The 19,545-nt window shown below is 37.1% G+C and overlaps 1 protein-coding gene across 1 annotated transcript in view; it reads left to right on the top strand.

Moving 5' to 3' along the window:
• Positions 1-19,545, top strand: part of SKAP1 (src kinase associated phosphoprotein 1) — a 274,429-nt gene that overhangs the window by 23,056 nt on the left and 231,828 nt on the right. Inside the window, exon 2 of the mRNA XM_028089854.2 lies at positions 8,975-9,080. Within this exon, the coding sequence (XP_027945655.1) occupies positions 8,975-9,080 (106 nt within the window). The remainder of the gene's footprint in view (positions 1-8,974; positions 9,081-19,545) is intronic.

The following is a 19,545-nucleotide window of genomic DNA, read 5'->3' as shown; positions in this document are numbered from 1 at the left end:
TTTAATTTTTTTATTGTTATGTTAATCACCATATATTACATCATTAGTTTTTGGTGCACTGTTCCATGATTCATTGTTTGTTCATAACACCCAGTGCTCCATGCAGAACGTGCCCTCCTCAATACCCATCACCAGGCTAACCCATCCCCCTACCCCCCTCCCCTCTAGAACCCTCAGTTTGTTTTTCAGAGTCCATCATCTCTCATGGTTCGTCTCCCCCTCTGACATACTCCCCTTTTCTTCCTCTCCTGTTATCTTCTTCTTTTTCTTTTTTCTTAAAATATGTTGCATTATTTGTTTCAGAAGTACAGAACTGTGATTCAACAGTCTTGCACAATTCACAGCGCTCACCGTAGCACATACCCTCCCCAATGTCTATCACCCCAGCCACCCCATCCCTCCCACCCCCAACCACTCCAGTAACACTCAGTTTCTTTCCTGAGATTAAGAATTCCTCATATCAGTGAGGTCATGTGATACATGTCTTTCTCTGATTGACTTATTTCACTCAGCATAACACCCTCCAGTTCCATCCACGTCGTTGCAAATGGCAAGATCTCATTCCTTTTGATGGCTGCATAATATTCCATTGTGTATATATAGACCACATCTTAAATAAATAAAATCTTAAAAAAATAAGATAAAATAAAAACTGTACCTCGGGGCAGCTGGGTGGCTCAGTCATTAAGCATCTGCCTTTGGCTCAGATCATGATCCCAGGGTCCCGGATTGGGCTCTCTGCTTGGAGGAAGCCTGCTTCTCCCTCTCCCACTCCCCCTGCTTGTATTCCCTCTCTTGCTGTCTCTCTGTCAAATAAATAAATAAAAATTTAAATAAATAAATAAAAATAAAACTGTACCTCTTTCTTTTATTTTGTTTGTTACATTTACTCCAGTGATTACAATATCCTAAACTTGTCACAGTCTACTTAGAGTTAATATTATACCACTAAATGGGTTCCATTTACCCACCTCCCCATCCTCTATTCTATTGTTGCCATATATTTTACAAGCACGTATGTTATAAACTACAAAATGTAGTATTTATCTGTGCCTTAAATTGCCAGTTATTTTTTTTTAAGATTTTATTTATTTATTTATTTGACAGAGAGAGACACAGTGAGAGAGGGAACACAAGCAGGGGGAGTGAGAGAAGGAGAAGCAGGCTTCCCGCTGAGCAGAGAGCCCAATGTGGGGCTCAATCCCAGGACCCTGGGATCATGACCTGAGCTGAAGGCAGATGCTTAATGACTGAGCCACCCAGGCGCCCCTAAATTGCCAGTTATCTTTTGAAGAAATTAAGAGGAAGAGGAAAAAAGTGATAATGTTTTATATTTACTCACATACTTAGCATTTTGGTGCTCCTGTTGATCTGAGGTTCCCACTGGTGCCTGTGCCCTTCAGCTCAATGAATTTCCTTTAGATTTCTTTTAGTGCAGATTTCCTGCAAAAAAATTTCTCCTTTTTTATCTGGAAAATGTCTTTATTTTGCCTTCACATTTTGATGACTGCTGTCACTGGATATAGAATTCTGGATTGACAGGGTTTTTTTTTTTTTTCTTTTCCACACTTTAAAAGTGTCATTCCAGTGTCTTCTGGCCTCCTTTATTTTTGATGAAAAGTCACTCTTATTCCTATCTTTATTCTCCTATATGTAATGGGTCATTTTCTCTGTCTTCTTTGAAATTTTTCTCTTTATCTTTGGTTTTCAGCAGTATGACTATAATGTGCCTACATTTAGTTTTCTTTATATCTATCCTACTTGACATCCACTGAGCTTCTTGAATTTGTAATTGATATTTTTCACCAAACTTGGGAAGTTTTTAGCTCTTATTTCTTCTTCTTCTTCTTTTTTTTTTTTTTTGACCCATTCTCTTTCTGCTTTTCTGGAACACCAAAAAATGAAAGTAATGAAAGTAATGGCATTTGGTGTTGTCCCACATTCCACTAAGCTTTGCCTGAGGGTACTCCTTAGCTACTCCACCTTATGCGGCCTGGATGTACCCTTAGATGAAAAGCTATAAAAATGCAAGTCTCACTCTGCAGTTCCTTTCTTTCAGGGATCAAATTCCTGTCAATTTCTGCCTGCTTTTGGCTACTGTTTGGTGCCTTAAAATTGTTGTTTTTAAATATTTTGTTGACAATTCCTATCTGTACAAAAGTTAGTCCAACACAAGTTATTCTGTTATTTCCCAAAAAGCTATTGATTTTTAAAATACTTACCTTCTGATGTGGTATATATACACAATGGAATATTATGCAGCCATCAAAAGGAATGAGATCTTGCCATTTGCAACGACGTGGATGGAACTGGAGGGTGTTATGCTGAGTGAAATAAGTCAATCAGAGAAAGACATGTATCACATGACCTCACTGATATGAGGAATTCTTAATCTCAGGAAAGAAACTGAGTGTTACTGGAGTGGTTGGGGGTGGGAGGGATGGGGTGGCTGGGTGATAGACATTGAGGAGGGTATGTGCTACGGTGAGCGCTGTGAATTGTGCAAGACTATTGAATCACAGTTCTGTACTTCTGAAACAAATAACGCAACATATTTTAAGAAAAAAGAAAAAGAAGAAGATAACAGGAGAGGAAGAAAAGGGGAGTATGTCAGAGGGGGAGACGAACCATGAGAGATGATGGACTCTGAAAAACAAACTGAGGGTTCTAGAGGGGAGGGGGGTAGAGGGATGGGTTAGCCTGGTGATGGGTATTGAGGAGGGCACGTTCTGCATGGAGCACTGGGTGTTATGAACAAACAATGAATCATGGAACACTGCACCAAAAACTAATGATGTAATATATGGTGATTAACATAACAATAAAAAATTTAAAAAAAACAAAAATAAAATAAAATAAAATACTTACCTTCTGGCTACCCTAAGAAACTCTTACAATTTCTAAAATTTTTCAAATTCATAGTTTTAAGCTTGTGTATATTTGATTATAATATCTGCACATAATGACAATTTTTTTTCCTTCTTAGGCTTCTTTTTCTCCAGAACAATATTAATTAATAGTGGGAGTAGTTGACAAACCAATCTCGTTCTTTAATGATAATGACTTTAGTTTTTCAGGCATGAATGTAATATATACATCTCTTAGGTTAAGAAGGTATTCTTTTACATCTATTTCATACAGTTTTGTCACAAATAGATAATAAATATCAGGTGAGGTTTTTGCCATGTATCAACCTACTTGTATAGTAAACCACTAAATGATTAAAGAAGCATTCACTTTTTTTTTTAAGATTTTATTTATTTATTTGTCAGAGAGAGAGAGTGCACACAAGCAGGGGCATAGCAGCCAGAGGGAGAAACAGGCTCCCTGCTTAGCAGGGAGCCTGATGTGGGACTCAGTCCTAGAACCCTGGGGTCATGACCTGAACCGAAGACAGATGCTTAACCAACTGAGCCACCCAGGCATCCCAAGAAGCATTCTCTTCTGTGCACTGGGATAATTTATGTCGAATGAGAATGATTTATTACTTAAAAGTTTGAAAGACATCTATTCAACTATATGAGTCTGAACTTTTTTTTTTTAAACAATTTGATGAACTTTTCTTCCTTTTCCCTGGTTATTAGCTTGTTTGGGATTCAGGTTTTCCATTTCTCAATTCAATTTTAGAAATCTGTATTTTTCTCAGAAATTGTTTCACTGCAGTTTTCAAATTTATTTGCATGGCATTTTATTTTGTTTACATAGGCCCTTCTTTTTGAAAATAACCTTTCTAAGGGGAAAAATGATATCCAATATCATAAAAGACAGATTACATAAAAGCACAAAGAAGAAAATTCAAATAACTTGTAATCTCACCAACTTTTTAAAATGTTTCATTATCTTATTAAGATTCCTATATTTGTTGTTGCTCACTTTTATTCTGCTTCATTTCTGTATATTTGTGCTTTCTTTCCCTTTTCCTTGATTATATATGCTAATGCTTTTTCAACTTATTGGATTTCCCCCTCACCTCTGAAAATTCCCAGCTGTTAAACACTTCTTTAGCATTTACACATTTTTTTCACTGCTTTTAAGATCAGTGGTTTTTAACCACTAAGATGTGCAATGGAACCCTTTTCAAAATTAAAGTCTCACATGAAATCGCAGTGTATAAATAGATAAAAGGCAAGTGCTTGTGATTAAGGCATAGGGGAGGGAGGGAGTTTCTCAGAGTCCCTCTCATTTGACCTGTCCCTGCTTTTTCTCTTCCTTATCAGAGGGTTATGACTCTAGAGAGCACTGTTAGACACTGTTCTGACTTACTAATTCTGCTTTTATCTTTATTGTTTCCTTCTTCCTATTTTCCATAGGCTTGTTTTATTGCTCTTTTCTGATTTCTTGAGTTTGGTGCTTTTTTCTTATTTAATACTGGAAACATTTAAGTCTATGAATTTGTCAGTACAATGCTGGTTACATCCTACAATATTTTATTCAGGCTATTTTCTCAGTAGGTTGTAATTGTAGTTTCGCGTTTCCTCTCTGACCCATGACATGTGTAGGAGTATGTTTTCAGTGTCTAGGTGTGGAGGGGTTTGTTTACTCTTTTTAATATTAAGTTCTGGTTTTATTTTATTCTTGAACACAGAATTTTTCCTTTAAAACTCTGTACAACTTTCATCTTCTGATGCTTATTTTGTGGAGAGGCCATTTTGACTCTGTTGTTTTGTAAGCAACTTATTTTTTTTTTTGTCTGAGTCCTTGAGGGATGTTTTCATTTTCCTTCAATTTTGAAAGTTCAGAAAGGTATGTACAGATGTTGTTTGTCCTTCCTCCCTCCCTCCCTCCCTCCCTTCCTCCCTTCCTCCCTTCCTTCCTTTTTTCTTTTCTTTTCTTTTTTCTTGTCTTTCTCTCTCTCTCTCTCTTTCCTTCTTTCTTTCATTTTTAACAACCATTGAGATATAGGTCATATATCATGCAACGTACCCTTTAGAGCGTACAATTCAATGGCTTTTAGTATATTCACAGAATTGTGCAATTATCACCACAATAAATTTTAGAACATTTTCGTCAACCCAAAAGAAAACTTGAACTCCTTAGCCTTCACTGCCCAGTCCCCCTCCTTCCTGAAGCTGTAGGCTTCCACTAATCTACTTTCTCTTTCTATAGATTTGCCTATTCTGTATATTTCATGTAAATTGATTTATACAATATGTGGTCCTGTGACTAGTTTCTTTCACTTACCATAACAATTTCAGAGATTCACCCATATTGTAGCATGTATCAGCATTTCATTTCTTTTTATTGGTGAATAATATTCCATTGTATAGATATATCACATTTTATTTATTCATCCATCCATCAGTTGATGGACACTTGGGTTCTTTCCCAAGTGAGAGAGAACATACTGGCTATTAAGAATAATGCTGCTATGAATATTTGTTTTCATTTCTCTTGGGTATATATCTAGTAGTGGAATTACTGGGTCATATGGTGACTTTCTGTTTATCCTTTTGAGGAACTGCAAGACTGTTTTACAAAGCAGCGACACCATTTTACATTCCCAGCAGTAAAATACGAGGGTCCCAATTTTCTACAGCATTCATTTTTGTCCATATATTTGACTGTAGCCATCCTAGGGAGTGTGAAGTGGTATCTCATTGTGGTTTGGGTTTGCATTTCCCTGATGACAATTGATATTGAGCATCCTCTCATGTGCTTATTGGCCATTTGTATATTCTCTTTGGGTAAATGTCTGTTCAGATCCTTTGCTCATTTTAAAATTGAATTGTTTGTTTTTTATTGTTGAGTTGTAAGAGTTCTCTATATATTCTACATTATAAGTCTCTTATCAGCTATATGATTTGCAATTTTCTCCTGTGGGTTGTCTTTTCAGTTTCTTGATGACATCCTTTGAAGCACAATAGTTTTTAATTTTTTGATGTCCAATTTATTTTTTCTTTTGTTGCTTGTTCTTTTGGGATCACATCTAAGACACTTACCTAATTTTGGAAATATTACCTAATGCAAGGTCACAAGGATTTATGCTTGTTCTCTTCTAAGAATTTTATAGTTTCACATTTTACATTTAGGTCTTTGATGCATTTTGCATTAATTTTTGTATATTGTGTGAGGTAGGGATCCTACTTCAGTTTTTTGCATGTGGATATTCAGTAGTTCCAGCACCATTTGTTGAAAAAACTATTTTTTCTCCTATTGAATTGTCTTGGCATCCTTTTTTTTTTAAAGATTTTATTTATTTATTCATGAGAGACAGAGAGAGAGAGAGAGAGAGGCAGAGGGAGAAGCAGTCTCCCAAGGAGCAGGGAGCCCGTAGCAGGACTCGATCCCAGGACCCTGGAATCATGACCTGAGCTGAAGGCAGATGCCTAACCATCTATCTGAGCCACCCAGGCGCCCGAATTGTCTTGGCATCCTTGTCAAAAATGTATTGACTATAAATGTGAAGACCTATTTCTGAAGTTTCAATTTTATTCCTTTGATTTATGTGTCTGTCTTTATGCTGGTACTGTATTGTCTTGATTACTGTAATTTTGTAGTAAGTTTTGAAATCAGAAAATGTGAATCCTGGAGCACCTGGGTGGCTCAGTCGGTTAAGTGTCTGCCTTCCGCTCAGGTCATAATCCCAGGCTCCTGGGATTGAGCCCCTCATTGGGCTCCCTGCTCAGCGGGACGCCTGCTTCTCCCTCTCCCTCTATCCCTCTCTCCCCCAGCCCCACTTGTGCTCTCTCTCTCTCTCTCACCTGCTCTCTCTCTCAAATAAATAAAATCTTAGAAAAAAGAAAATGTGAATCCTCCAGCATTGTTCTTCTTTTTCAAAATTGTTCTGGCTATTCTGGGTCCCTTGAGTTTTCAAATGAATTTTAGGATTAGTTTATCAATTTCTGCAAAAAAAGCCAATTGAGATTTTTATAGGGATTCCGTTAAATCTTTAGATCAATTTGGGGAATATTGCCATCTTAACAATAGTAAGTCTTTTCATCTATGAACATGGATGCCTTTCCATTTATTTAGATCTTTAATTTTTTTCAACAATTTTTTTTGCAATTTTCAGAGTTTAAGTCTTGTGCTGCTCCTGTTAAATTTATTTCTAAGTATTTAATTCTGTTTTATGCTATCTTTTTTTTTAAGATTTTATTTATTTGACAGAGAGAGACACAGTGAGAGAGGGAACACAAGCAGGGGGAGTGGGAGAGGGAGAAGCAGGCTTCCGGCAGAGCAGGGAGCTCGATGCGGCGCTCAATCCCAGGACCCTGGGATCATGGCCTGAGCCGAAGGCAGACGCTTAACTACTGAGCCACCCAGGCACCCCTGTTTTATGCTATCTTAAGTGGAATTTTTCTAATTTCATTTTTGTTTTGTTCATTGCTACTCTATAGAAAGATAGTTTTTGTTTATTAATCTGGTATCTTGCAAACTTAATGAATTTGTTTATTAGTTCTAGTAGTTTTTTAGTGGGTTTCTTAGAGTTTTCTTTATACAAGATCATGTAGTCTTCAAGTAGAGATAGTTTCACTTCTTCCTTTCTAATCTCAACTATTTTAATTTCATTTTCTTGTGCAGTTGCCCTGACTGAGCATACATGGTGGGAGCAGACATCCTTATTTTGTTTCTGATCTGAAGAACAAAGGGAAAGCATCAGTCTTTGACCATTAAGTATGATGTTAGCTGTGGGGTTTTCTTGTAGTGCTCTTTATCAGGCTGAGGAAGTTTCCTTCTCTTCCTAGTTTGTTGAGTATTTTTTATCTTGAATTTTGTCAAATGCTTTTTTCTGCCTCTATTGAGATGATCATGTGGTCCTTGTCCTTTATTAATGGGTGTATTATTACATTCATTGAATTTTGGGTAGCATTTATTTTTATCTTTTAATTCAACTTCCCATCTCCTTATTCTTTAGCCTTCAAGGGACCCATTAAATGACAAATGCAAGAAACATGCGGTAAGCCTTGGAAGTTGATGATGGCCTTCCATGAAATTTTTAATTTCCAAAACTTTGTACCTCATCAAAAGCACTGGTGATGGCTATCTAGGATTTTGTTGTTGTTATTTTGGTGGTGTTGAATGGTATAAATGTAAAACAAATTTTTAACCATGCTTATGTAACCCAACTGTATAAATTCATAACATTATTTTGATAGCATATGTGACACAGTTGTATATGGCAGGCACTGCTTTTGGAGGTGGGAAATTTTAACTGTGTCATTTATATACTTTGTAGGGATGATAACCCTTTTTTGCATAATAAAGTATGTAGCTGGTATATCTGGCAATTGTAATCATTATCAATGTACTTTGTCTTTGAAAGTATCTAGATGCCCCCCATTTCTTTCAACATAACATGATTTGTTTCCTATTATATATTTCTATCATGTCCCTATTTTATAATGTATGTTCACATTAATTGCAGTTTCCTTCTCTTGGACACATTTTTCTTTTCCATGTGAGTTCCTTCACTTGGTTGCATTGTCATTTTCATTGATGATGTATTTGCCAATTAATTTTTCTTCTTTGAATGCCTGCCCTTTTTGTTCCTGATTTTGTAGTTCAGCTCTGTTTTTAATTTCAGCTCTATTTACTGGTGTTTCTTTCTCCCTTCTGTTGCCCTGTGACCTTCTATGACTGGTCTGTAATATTCATAGGTTTAGGAAATTGACAGTCCATCCTCTGCCATCAGAGATAATTAATATTTCCATGTTCCTTTGAAATGGTTTAGAAAATCGTTATTTTTTGTGATTAATAAATGCAGTAGCATTCCAAATTTGTAGCAAGGTCTTGGATCATCCGAAGGCATCACTTATAGTTGTATTAAAGCTTTATTCCTTTCTTATTCAGGTAAAATATACATGACATAAAATTTACTGTTTTAACCATTAGTAAGTGGTATTAAGTATATTCACATTGCTTTGCAACTTTAAAGTTTTTAAAGAGAAAATAATATCTATTTCTTAATCCTTCAGATTTTCCTATTTCTCCCTTAATACTTCTTTTCTGTTGATCAACTTTCCTATTCTTTTAGATGCTGAGGACTTCTTGGGGGAAGGTTTGCGGAATGAGAATCTCAGTGCTACTGCGAGGGACCACAGAGACCATATTCTACGGGGCTTCCAACAAGTCAAAACTAGGTTTGTATAAACTGGGTCCATTTCTTGTCAGCTTTGAAACAATTCATAGTCAGTAAAATCTACTTTCATAGTGTATCAATCAACCAGGTAGGACACACTTACCATAGTTTTTTATACTTGACAGAGCCTTAATAAATTTTTACTGAGTTGAATTGGAGGTAGGGAGGCATGGTTAATGTAGCTAGCTTACCAAAATAAAAATATTTTCATCATTATGTATCTTATGATAATGAACCTGCTTTTAGCTTTAGATTGTTATGTTCATCTTTATTGAATGCTTTTGCAAAATGTGTAAAGCTAAACATTTATGCTTGTCCAAATTACCAAAGGGAAAATGTTAGGCAGTTAGAGATAATTGATTTTTGTTATAATTTTTGGTTCTTATTTTACTTCCACAACTCCTTCCCTAATAGAAAACTTAAACCAGACTTATCCAGTTGATTTTTTGACCATATTGGAATGTTTTAGGCTCAGACTCGTTTGGAGTATCATACTCATTGACTTTTTAAAATAAGAGGTCCTGACTGAGAGATGATGGACTCTGAAAACAAACTGAGGGTTCTAGAGGGGAGGGGGGTGGGGCGATGGGTTAGCCTGGTGATGGGTATTAAAGAGGGCACATTCTGCGTGGAGCACTGGGTGTTATGCGCAAACAATGAATCATGGAACACTACATCAAAAACTAATGATGTAATGTATGGTGATTAACATAACCATAAAAAATTTAAAGTAAAAAAAAATAATAATAAAATAAGAGGTCCTGACCTAATTTGTGCCTTTTAGAATGTGAGCATCTGGCAGATACATATACTTTCTAGGGGGAGAAAAAAAATAAAAATTTTCTTTTATAATATATTTCCTGGCCACTTTTTGCTTGAGATATGGTAACTGAATGAGAATTGGGGATAAGTTGAGTGTTATTTTAAGCTTTCTCAACCCTATGGCAATGTGGTTCAGAATGTTTGAACTAAGCACTCTTAGAAAAGAGAGAACATCTGTAGGGTTATGACTAGGATTTAATTTGTGTGCCTGACTGATCTGAACATCTACTTTAGAAACCTCACTGAAACTCCTTAGAAGCAGGGAATTTTATCCTTTGGAAGGGCACAGTCACAATCTATTCCCTCCAGAAATGTGAGAGAACCTCACAAGATGCCCTGGTGGATCTTAATCGATCTTTCCTGCTGGCTAATTAAGCATCACTTTTACTCAGCAACTGGAGACTGTGTAATTATCAGCCTGGGTTGCCCTGAATAATTGAAACAAACAGAATGCAAAAGTTAGGAGCTTTTTGCAAAAGTGAGAATATCTATAATTTTTTGTATGCTGGAAGAGTGTTTAAAACAAACTTCTCCATAATGTTACTTTATCAGTAGATAAGTTTAGACTTACTTGTGTATCTGAAGCCTTCATTAGTAACCCATAGAATTTATTTTCATAAGTTGACCTTTGTATTACAGGATTATTATAAGGATTGCCTGAGGAATAAAGGTGGCATTATTTCAAATTGTAGAATAGGGAAGAGGGATGCCCAAAATATAATTGTGTAATGGTGGTGCTATTGGTATAAATTTGTGATAAGGAATGCAAAAAAAAAAATGTTACTGCATCTTTACAAACAAATATACAATGAGGAGGAATTCTCCTTTCCCATATTTGTACCACAGTGTTTGGAGGGGCTAAATTTCAATCTGAAATTGGTAATAAAAGGTGATTTTGTGGTAACTCATTGTTATCAATTGCATATTACTTCTTAGTCCTCCTTTTAAATGCATACACGCACCCATGCACACAGGAAGGAGCTGTATTTGTTATGGGTGGAGAGGGTTCCTTGTTCTCAAAGAACTTGCTGTGTGGTTTGTGGGATAGAATTCAGGAAATAATCAGCAGGAGCTTTAGGAAACCTCTGATGGGAGCTTTCTGTTCATTGATTTGTTGCAAGAAAGATGACACTTTATTTAGAATTTCATAATTATCAGATCACGGAGGAAATGAGGAGCCAGAAATTAGATACTGTACCAGAAAATGGAAAAATGAGGCTTTCCTTTGGCAAGCTGTTTGAAATTGCCTTACATCCACCCATTCAATCATCATCCTGTTAATGTAACCCTTATTTTACTGAATGCTCTTCTTCAGCCATATTGCTTCTATAGTCCTGTTTATGGCTGGTCAACATTATATACTCTATGTATTGATACTGAAAGCTTTAATAGCGCCACATTTACTCTTGTTGTATGGCATTTTATCTCATGCCAAAAAACCAGGTGTGAAAAGAAATTTGGAAATCATCAAACTTGAGAGTTAAATGTGTATGGCAAGTTGCCATGTAACATGGAAAGAACCACTGAAAGTTGTTTAAAAAGTTATATCTTTAGTCATATTAAAGCGAGGATATTTTAGGGTTTGGTACATTTTGGGGGATAGGAACCTATCTAAAATTATGATTTGACACTTCAGGGCTTACTTGAAGGTGGATAAGAAACCTCACGCAGGAAATCTGAGAAAGCCACTCAATAGATATAAATCCTATGTATACTTACACACATACATATATATTTCCCCCCACACACACATACACACAACTTTCCACTCTATCTTTGTTGTTTTCTTGCTTCAGTTCCTCTAATTCTTTCCTCAAGTTGAGCTGCTTGAGAATGAAAATGGTAGAGAGTAGTGAAAATAGCTCTGTCTCTGATTCTTGGTAAACTCTAGAGGCTTGGCCCTAATTTTTATGGTGACTCAGAATTCAGTGGTGTTTGCCACGGCTATGGAATTGCCCTAAGTCAAAGTGTCTGACTCCATCACAGCTGTTATAATATGCCGTTTGCCACCTTTCTTTTGTCTAGTGTGACCAGCCCCAGGAAATGAGAGTTGTGTCAAGAGTCATGGATGTCCTCCAAGTGCTCATCTGTTTTTCAGTACCAGTAAGCTTAGCTGTTCTCTTTTCTCCCAGACTTAGAAAACAAACAAAAATCATATCTGTATCTCTATCTACACACTAGTGTTTGTTGTTTTTTTTTTTTTTTTGGCTTTCATGTATCACCAATGAAGGATAATGTATTCCATGTAAGACAAAAAAAAAAGGTGTTAATTCCTGTGATTCCAAGGAAGTGAAGCTGTTTTGTGGTATTCCACGTCCTGAGCTGTGATACTCATTGTTCTTCTTCCAACTGCCTCATTTAAACCTTCTCCCTAAAATCTAACAGCTTTCGCATTCTGAGTCCAAGTTTTCATTGAGCTCTTTAGAGAATGATTAGAATGAAAGCCAGGCACAGGCTCCTCCTGTTTTATTACGGTGATCACTGCAGGATCAGCGCCAGATGTGGGACACCTGGAATGAAGCAGACAGGAGATGCACTTAGACGCTTGGACGGCGGCCTCAAGCATTTGCAGAAACAGTCGAGCATTTCTTAAAAGTTTGATTCAGGGGAGGCTATCTGACAGCAAGAATACCTTGAGAGTGGGGGAAGGAATGAAGAAAATAGAATATTTTTATTCCTGAGTTAGGGATATATTCTTTCTTGATGGCCTGTTTTGGAACAACTAGTCGTTTATGCTCACTGTTGGAAGTGAAGGGCAGAGCCAATGGAAACAAACTTGGAGTATTGTTTCCTTCTGTGAAACTTAAAGGAGCTCCAGAAAGAGACAGGTAGATTTATAGCATATCGAAAGGGAAAGAAATCAAGAAATAATTTTCTGTAACAGGATTATGGCACAAAACCCAGGACGTTTAATGTACTGAAAGAGTATTTTGAACGTGTCTCATTGTGGGTGGCTAGTGTATAGCTCCACATGAAACATGATACTTTAATACAAATATAAAAACAATTCAGTTTTCTTTAGGAAGTTCAAGCTTTTCTTTCCAGCTTAATATGGATTTAACTTTAAAGCAGGATTTAGCTTAAGAATGTATCATCAGGATTAACATAACAATAAAAAATTTTAAAAAAAGAATGTATCATCAGGGACACCTGGGTGGCTCAGTCAGTTGAGCATCCGACTCTTGCTCAGGTCATGATCTCTGGGTTGTGAGATTGAGCCCCATGTTGAGCCCTATGTCGGGCTCTGTGCTCAGTGAGGGGGTCTGCTTGAGATTCTCTCTCTCGCTCTCCCCCCTCCCCCACTCGCTCTCTCTAAAATAAATAAATAAATCTTTTTAAAAAAAGAATGTATCATCAGATGTCTTTGTTTTATAGGAAGAGAGATGAAAATTTAGTCTGACACGACTCTTAGAAGTAAGAGTTTCAAAATAGTATACTGTAAATATCATTACCATTAATTACATAGAAGGTTTGACTTTTCGTAAGTGCTGGTTATTGAGCTTAAATACCCCAAAAGAAAACGCACTCAAATGAAGCATGCTTGAAGAGAACTAAGGTATAATGTGCTATTAATTAATACGTTTGTGTTACTTGTGATTTTAGTTATTTGATCATAATATCTTTCTGATGTTTCATTTTGCTACCTACACTGGAGTTTCATTGCCAACTCAGAAAAAGAAAGAGGAGGAGATACTTGTACAATCCATCTAAGTTTCAATGGCTCTGAAAAGGCTTCAAAGTTATAGCAATAATTTGACCACATCTTGAAGGTTAATAATTCATTTCTTCTGGGTGCCTGGGTGGCTCAGTCGTTAAGCGTCTGCCTTCAGCTCAGGTCATGATCCCAGCTTCCTGGGATCGAGCCCCGCATCGGGCTCCCTGCTCCGTGGGAAGCCTGCTTCTCCCTCTTCCACTCCGCCTGCTTGTGTTCCCTCTCTCACTGTCTCTCTCTCTCTGTCAAATAAATAAATAAAACCTTAAAAAAAATTCATTTCTTCCTTTCTCAGTCTTATCCCTGCTTTCCATCCTTAAACCAAGAAAGGAAACAACCCCGCATCAGGGCTATCACCGATCAGTGATATGCCAAATTCCTGTACTAGTGTTCTGTTATTCAGTGAATCTATGTTGAGATTTCACAACCGTGTTAAAGGATTTTTGGGGATATACTTATCTGACAGTGTGGGGTTATATTTAGTGTTGAGTCTGAAATGCTCTACAGGTGAGACTGATATGATATTCCCTACTTCTGGTCTCTTGGCTTAACCTGGAAAGGAAGATCATCTTATTATATGTTGTTTCCTAGCAAGTCTTTTGCCCTTCCCAAGCGGCCTTGAAATGTATAACTTGCCTTTTAATGTTATGATGATGATTATCACTTGTAAGGCTATCTTGGGTTTGGTGCCGGATCCAAGATTAAATTGATCGGTTTTTTTCTTTTACACTGGGTTATTGTGGTGATGTTAGTGGGCAGATGCTTCTCCCTTTGAGTATCCTATAAAATATTTTATATAAGTAACTCTAATATATAATAATATTTTAGTATTTTTTCATGCTAAGTAATAGGTAAGTTTTTTAAAAAGCATTTTAAAAAGCATGGATGAATAAATTTTATTAAAAATTCCAAGTACTGATCTCTTTAAACAGAATAATATGGTCTATCAAGAGTGAAAGGAATTTTGAAATGTGACCTAGGAGGCAGACAAGTGATTGAGCTTGCACCCTTCAGGTTGGACTAACCCACTAGAAGAGTAAACTGAGCACACTCTTTAGCCATGTGGTTAAGTCACTGAAATTTGCTTTACTCCTGATAGAATTACAGCCATTGTTATCGCTTGGGCACATTCTTATTATCTACTCAATATGGATTTGTCTTGAAAGGTCTCAGAAAATCCTGTGTCAATTTTTTAATACAGGAAGCTTGTCTTTCTGTCTATAAATAGAAGTTCTTAATTCATGCCTTGTGTGAAAAGATCATTTGTATGAAATCACTGTCTTCATTTTACCACATCATTGTTTTGGCCTTGATTTTAAGTTTCATTCTATCTGGAGCTAGTCTTTTATTCCAGCACTGCACTATTTTCTCTGCTTATAGAAAGCCACTGGGAAAAAAATGCCTCCCAGTATTCATCTATTTGTGGATTTCCAGGGACCTTGTGGTGTAGAGCCTTCCTGATTGTGGTTTTCTCTAATTTGCTTGTTTTCTCTTATTTCGGATATAGACCCACCCTGTATCCACTTCGTGAAACTAGAGCAAAGGGCTATAAGAGCACTGGGTCAGCTGTCAGGAGCCAAACTCTTTGTTCTGTTATTTCTATAATGCTAATTGATTCAATTGAGGATACCCCTCACGATTATCTTATGTTTTCTTTTGAAGTTGCCTCCCCCAACTTGTTTTTTGGATTATTTTTTTTCTAAATGTTACAAAAATAAAAACATTACCAACCAAAGTTTGACACCTCTATTTGATTTCTTTTATGGTGTTGCTGTGATTTTTTTTTTTTTTTAATTTGGAAAATGATGCAGGAAATTTCATTTCCTTGGGATTTTATTTTATTTCACGATTCTGTTGAAAATGAGTTGGGCCTAAAGTGGGTTTTTATAATCACGCCATGTGAATCATTTCTTCTTTGGAAGCTGGATCTTCTCCCCCACTGTGTAGCCTCATCTAGTTTCCCTGAAGTGCAGTGCTAGCAGGGTTGATAATGAAATGCGGTCCTACTTATCACGCTCAGCAAAGGGCTCAGAGAAGACGGGGGGGGGGGGGGGGGGGTGGCGTGTGGGGAGGTGGGGAATCAATCCCCCAGGAACTTCTTGAATGCTAGATATCCATATTTAATCCCCATGCATTTAAAATGGAAATGAGATATCTTAGGGTTTTAGTTTTTGATTTACACAAGATGTCACCGCCTCCTTGGCAATGGGAATATTTTACAGACCAACTGCTGACCTGTTTGGGAGGATCTCAGCCTATCGCCCCAGGTCCAATGTAGTTTCTTCATATTTCTTTCAAAACTCTCAGCAGTGCTTTGCAATAGCTTTGATTCTTCAGGCTTCAAAGGATGCCCCTTCCAGGGCCAATCCTCTGAAAGAGGAAAAAAAAAAAGGAAGATCAGTGTAGGGGAACAAACAGCTCATAAAGGACGAGCAGCTCTCCCTATGGCAGCTCTAACTGTAGTCAGTTATTAGGGAGTTTACAAATCAGTAACACCACGGCTTTGCGAAGCCAAGAAAACTCCAATCTGATGCTAGTACTTTGCTGCCCAATTTATTCCTGGAGTGACCTAGTCTTCAAAAGTCCAGCTTCAGATTGTTGTATTGTGGATACAATGTGGCTTATATAAGATGCATTATTATTTAATGCTCAAACTCAAGCTCCCGCTTGAGTTTGTGAGCCTTGTTGAGGTTTTCATTATGATTTACAGAGAACCTATGTCCATATAATCTCCAGTTAGCTATTTCTCCAGGTTGTATCTGTGAGTGTCTCTCTCATCTGTGAATTCTGCCATAACCCACAAGGTCCATTTTGCAGTTTGGTGACTGACACTTTTTACCATGTCTATCAAGTGTCCTTGTGCCTTTGTTGGTGAGAGAACTGGGATATAAGAAATTACTCAAGTTAATAGAATTAATAAAAGATTAGGATTTAGAATTTGTAATTGGTTGTTTAGTTCACTTAGCTAAGCCATTACAAAAAATGAATTGGCATCTTTCAAAAGATTATTGGTTTAAAAGAACTGTAACAAATACTGAAGTTTAGTCAATTACATATGCATACTAAAATGGTTATGGATGGAGCATACTCATGTCTAATGTATCCTAATTTATTTTGGAATGCATCAAAAAAAGATGGATGGGTAGATGGATGGATATGTGACAAAGCAAATACAACAAAATGTGAATTATAGAGGTTATGCTGTAGGTATATATGGAGTTCTTTCCATTTTTATGCATATTAGAAAATTTTCATAATAATGTTGCAAAAATATTTTTTGTTTGACTTTGCATTGCAGAAACCATGGATTTCATTCACTGTGGTTTCAGAAAACCATAGACTTCCTCAATTTGGAAATGTAATAAACATATTTGGGGTTTTTAAGGATGGTGATTTTCTAGGAATAACCTTATTATTTTTGTTACTTTAAGTGAACTAAAGGATAATCCTCCAGTTTGTTATTCCTGATATAAGCAGCTAACTTTTATACTTCTTTAAAACTTCTAGGCCAGCAATTATGGAGTGCTGAAATTCAATTCAAACATTCTGCCCAGGAGATCCTGAAATCTTTATTTTTTTTTTTTTTAAGGAAAGGCAATTTCTGACTTTTCTCATAAATTTGATAAAAGGAAAGCTAATATGAGATTGGTAGTCCAGTAGGAAATGGAACTCAATTTTACATTTTTAAAATCACTTTATGGTATTAAAAATGACAGAGGTTAGAAACAAAGCTCTTATTCTTTTATTGAACTAGAATTGAAAGTGGCAGAAAATCATTTTGGCCCTAGTGCAGTAAATGTTATCACTAAAACATGTTCAGGGGATATTAGGATGGTCTCTCAAGCACTGGAGACAAAAGTTCACAGAACAAGAACTGATTTTTCTGTCCTTGTCTTGAAATTATTAGATGTACAGGAGATGAAAGTATCTTAGCTTTAAGAGAACAGGGGATGGAGTATGTGTTGAAAATGATAATGTCTCCATTCTGGAGAGAGGTGAAATGGAGAGTGTATGGTGGAATGGGTGTCTCAGCAGTGACAGGCCTGATGGAGGGAGTCCACAGGGATGGGAAGCCAGCACCTGAACCAACTCCAGGACTGGGGAATCCAGAACCAGAAATAATTATACTTGTGCAAATTTGTGAGCTGATGATGAAATGAAAAGCCAGTGATTCTATTCATTAAAAGGAGAACTATTTGAAGATTTTATTTAACAGGGAGATTAAATTGGAGCTGTCAGCAGCTACTTTATTTTGAGAATCCGATAGGAGAGATTTTAAGTCCATGTGGGAAAAACCAATCATTTTTGAGTGTGCAGTGTGATTATTCTTTAGAATTTTGTGTAAATGGAGCAGGTTGGTAGGCATATGTTTGCTGATCCTACAATGATTAAAATTCAGAGTAAGTAAGGCTCTTGTGAGATTGAGTTTTCAGGTTCCAGCCAGTGTTCTATACTGCCATATGGCATAACTAGAATTAATTACTGTTCCCAGTCTCTTATTCTTTTACTGAATATCTAGGTGCCCTGTTTGAAATATTAGAGGTTCCACAGAAGTATTTAATCACATGAGATAGATGTTTGACATGTTCACGAAAGCAGTGGGTGTAGCTAATAGTTGCTTGGAAGAAAAAGCCCTTTGTGGGCGCCTGGGTGCCTCAGTTGGTTAAGTGACTGCCTTCGGCTCAGGTCATGATCCTGGAGTCCCGGGATCGAGTCCCGCATCGGGCTTCCTGCTCAGCAGGGAGTCTGCTTCTCCCTCTGACCCTCCCCCCTCTCATGTACTCTCTCTATCTCATTCTCTCTCTCAAATAAATAAACAAAATATTAAAAAGAAAAGAAAAAGCCCTTTGTGAGATTTTTCTACCCCCTCCCCACCTTTTTATTAGAAAAATGCATGGATAGGAGAATTAGCAAGGAAAAGAGATGTAAATAGAAAAGTTAAAGCAAGGAATCTTTTTGCTAGTCTTCAGCTCCTTGATAATCCAAGTGTGGCCCATGGACCAGCAAGATCAGCATCACCTGGAAACTTGTTAGAAATGTAAAATCTCAGGCTCCATTGAATCAGACCTACTGAATCAGAATCTGCATTTCAATACAATCCCAAGGTTATTTGTATGCATATTCACATTTGAGAAGCATACTTTTAATTTTATTTCAAATTCAGTTTTTCGGAACTCAGAATACATATTTCCAGAGATTATTAACTCTTTAAAGGCATGGATGATCTTATGTTAATTAAAAAAAAAGTCACATGCTGGCATGTGGTATGAGCTCAGTAATGTGAGTTGAGTGAATGGGGGGGAGGGGCAGCTGTTAGAACCAAAAACTGTATTTTTAGGTCCTAGGCTAAAACTTAAGAGACCCTCTTTATTAGGACATTTATTTAGCCCCACATACTCTTTTCCAAAGATAGGATGCTTTCTTTTTACTGTTAGGGGGTACAGGACCTTTGCAGACATGGTGCCTATCTCTTCATATATCTGCTATGATAACGTCTCTCTAACATTCTGTGAGAAAAGATGACCAGACTGCTGACCCTACACTGGCATTCCTCCGGAGCATGGATACCAGTCACTCCCACCATCTCTGTAAGCTATCACCAGCCCTCTGCTTCTGGTCGTCATCCTTCCTACGCAGTTTGGCATGTCCTTGTCTCTGCCATCTCTCATCTCTCCTGATGACTTCTCCTGTAGCCCTTTCCCCTGTGTTTCTTAGGATCCATGTCCTTTTTGTAATCAAAGTCCACTGCATCCTCAACCACTTTGCTCCATCTCTGCCTTAGTTACTAACACAGCTCTTCTGCAGGACCCTGTTTTGCTTGCAGTCATCTTAAATAGAATTTGCTTAATTTCCGGAAGTGCTGTTGGCATTCTTCAAGCTCCTTGCTGCCACTTCTAGACTTTTCCCATTCAATCTTGTCCCAGCCTCTCCC

Source organism: Eumetopias jubatus, unplaced genomic scaffold, assembly GCF_037043125.1.
Source record: "Eumetopias jubatus isolate StellerSeaLion01/CBP00866 unplaced genomic scaffold, mEumJub1_p1.0 scaffold_10, whole genome shotgun sequence".
Taxonomy (NCBI): Eukaryota; Metazoa; Chordata; class Mammalia; order Carnivora; family Otariidae; genus Eumetopias; species Eumetopias jubatus.
This window is presented reverse-complemented; position numbering and strand designations above follow the sequence as displayed.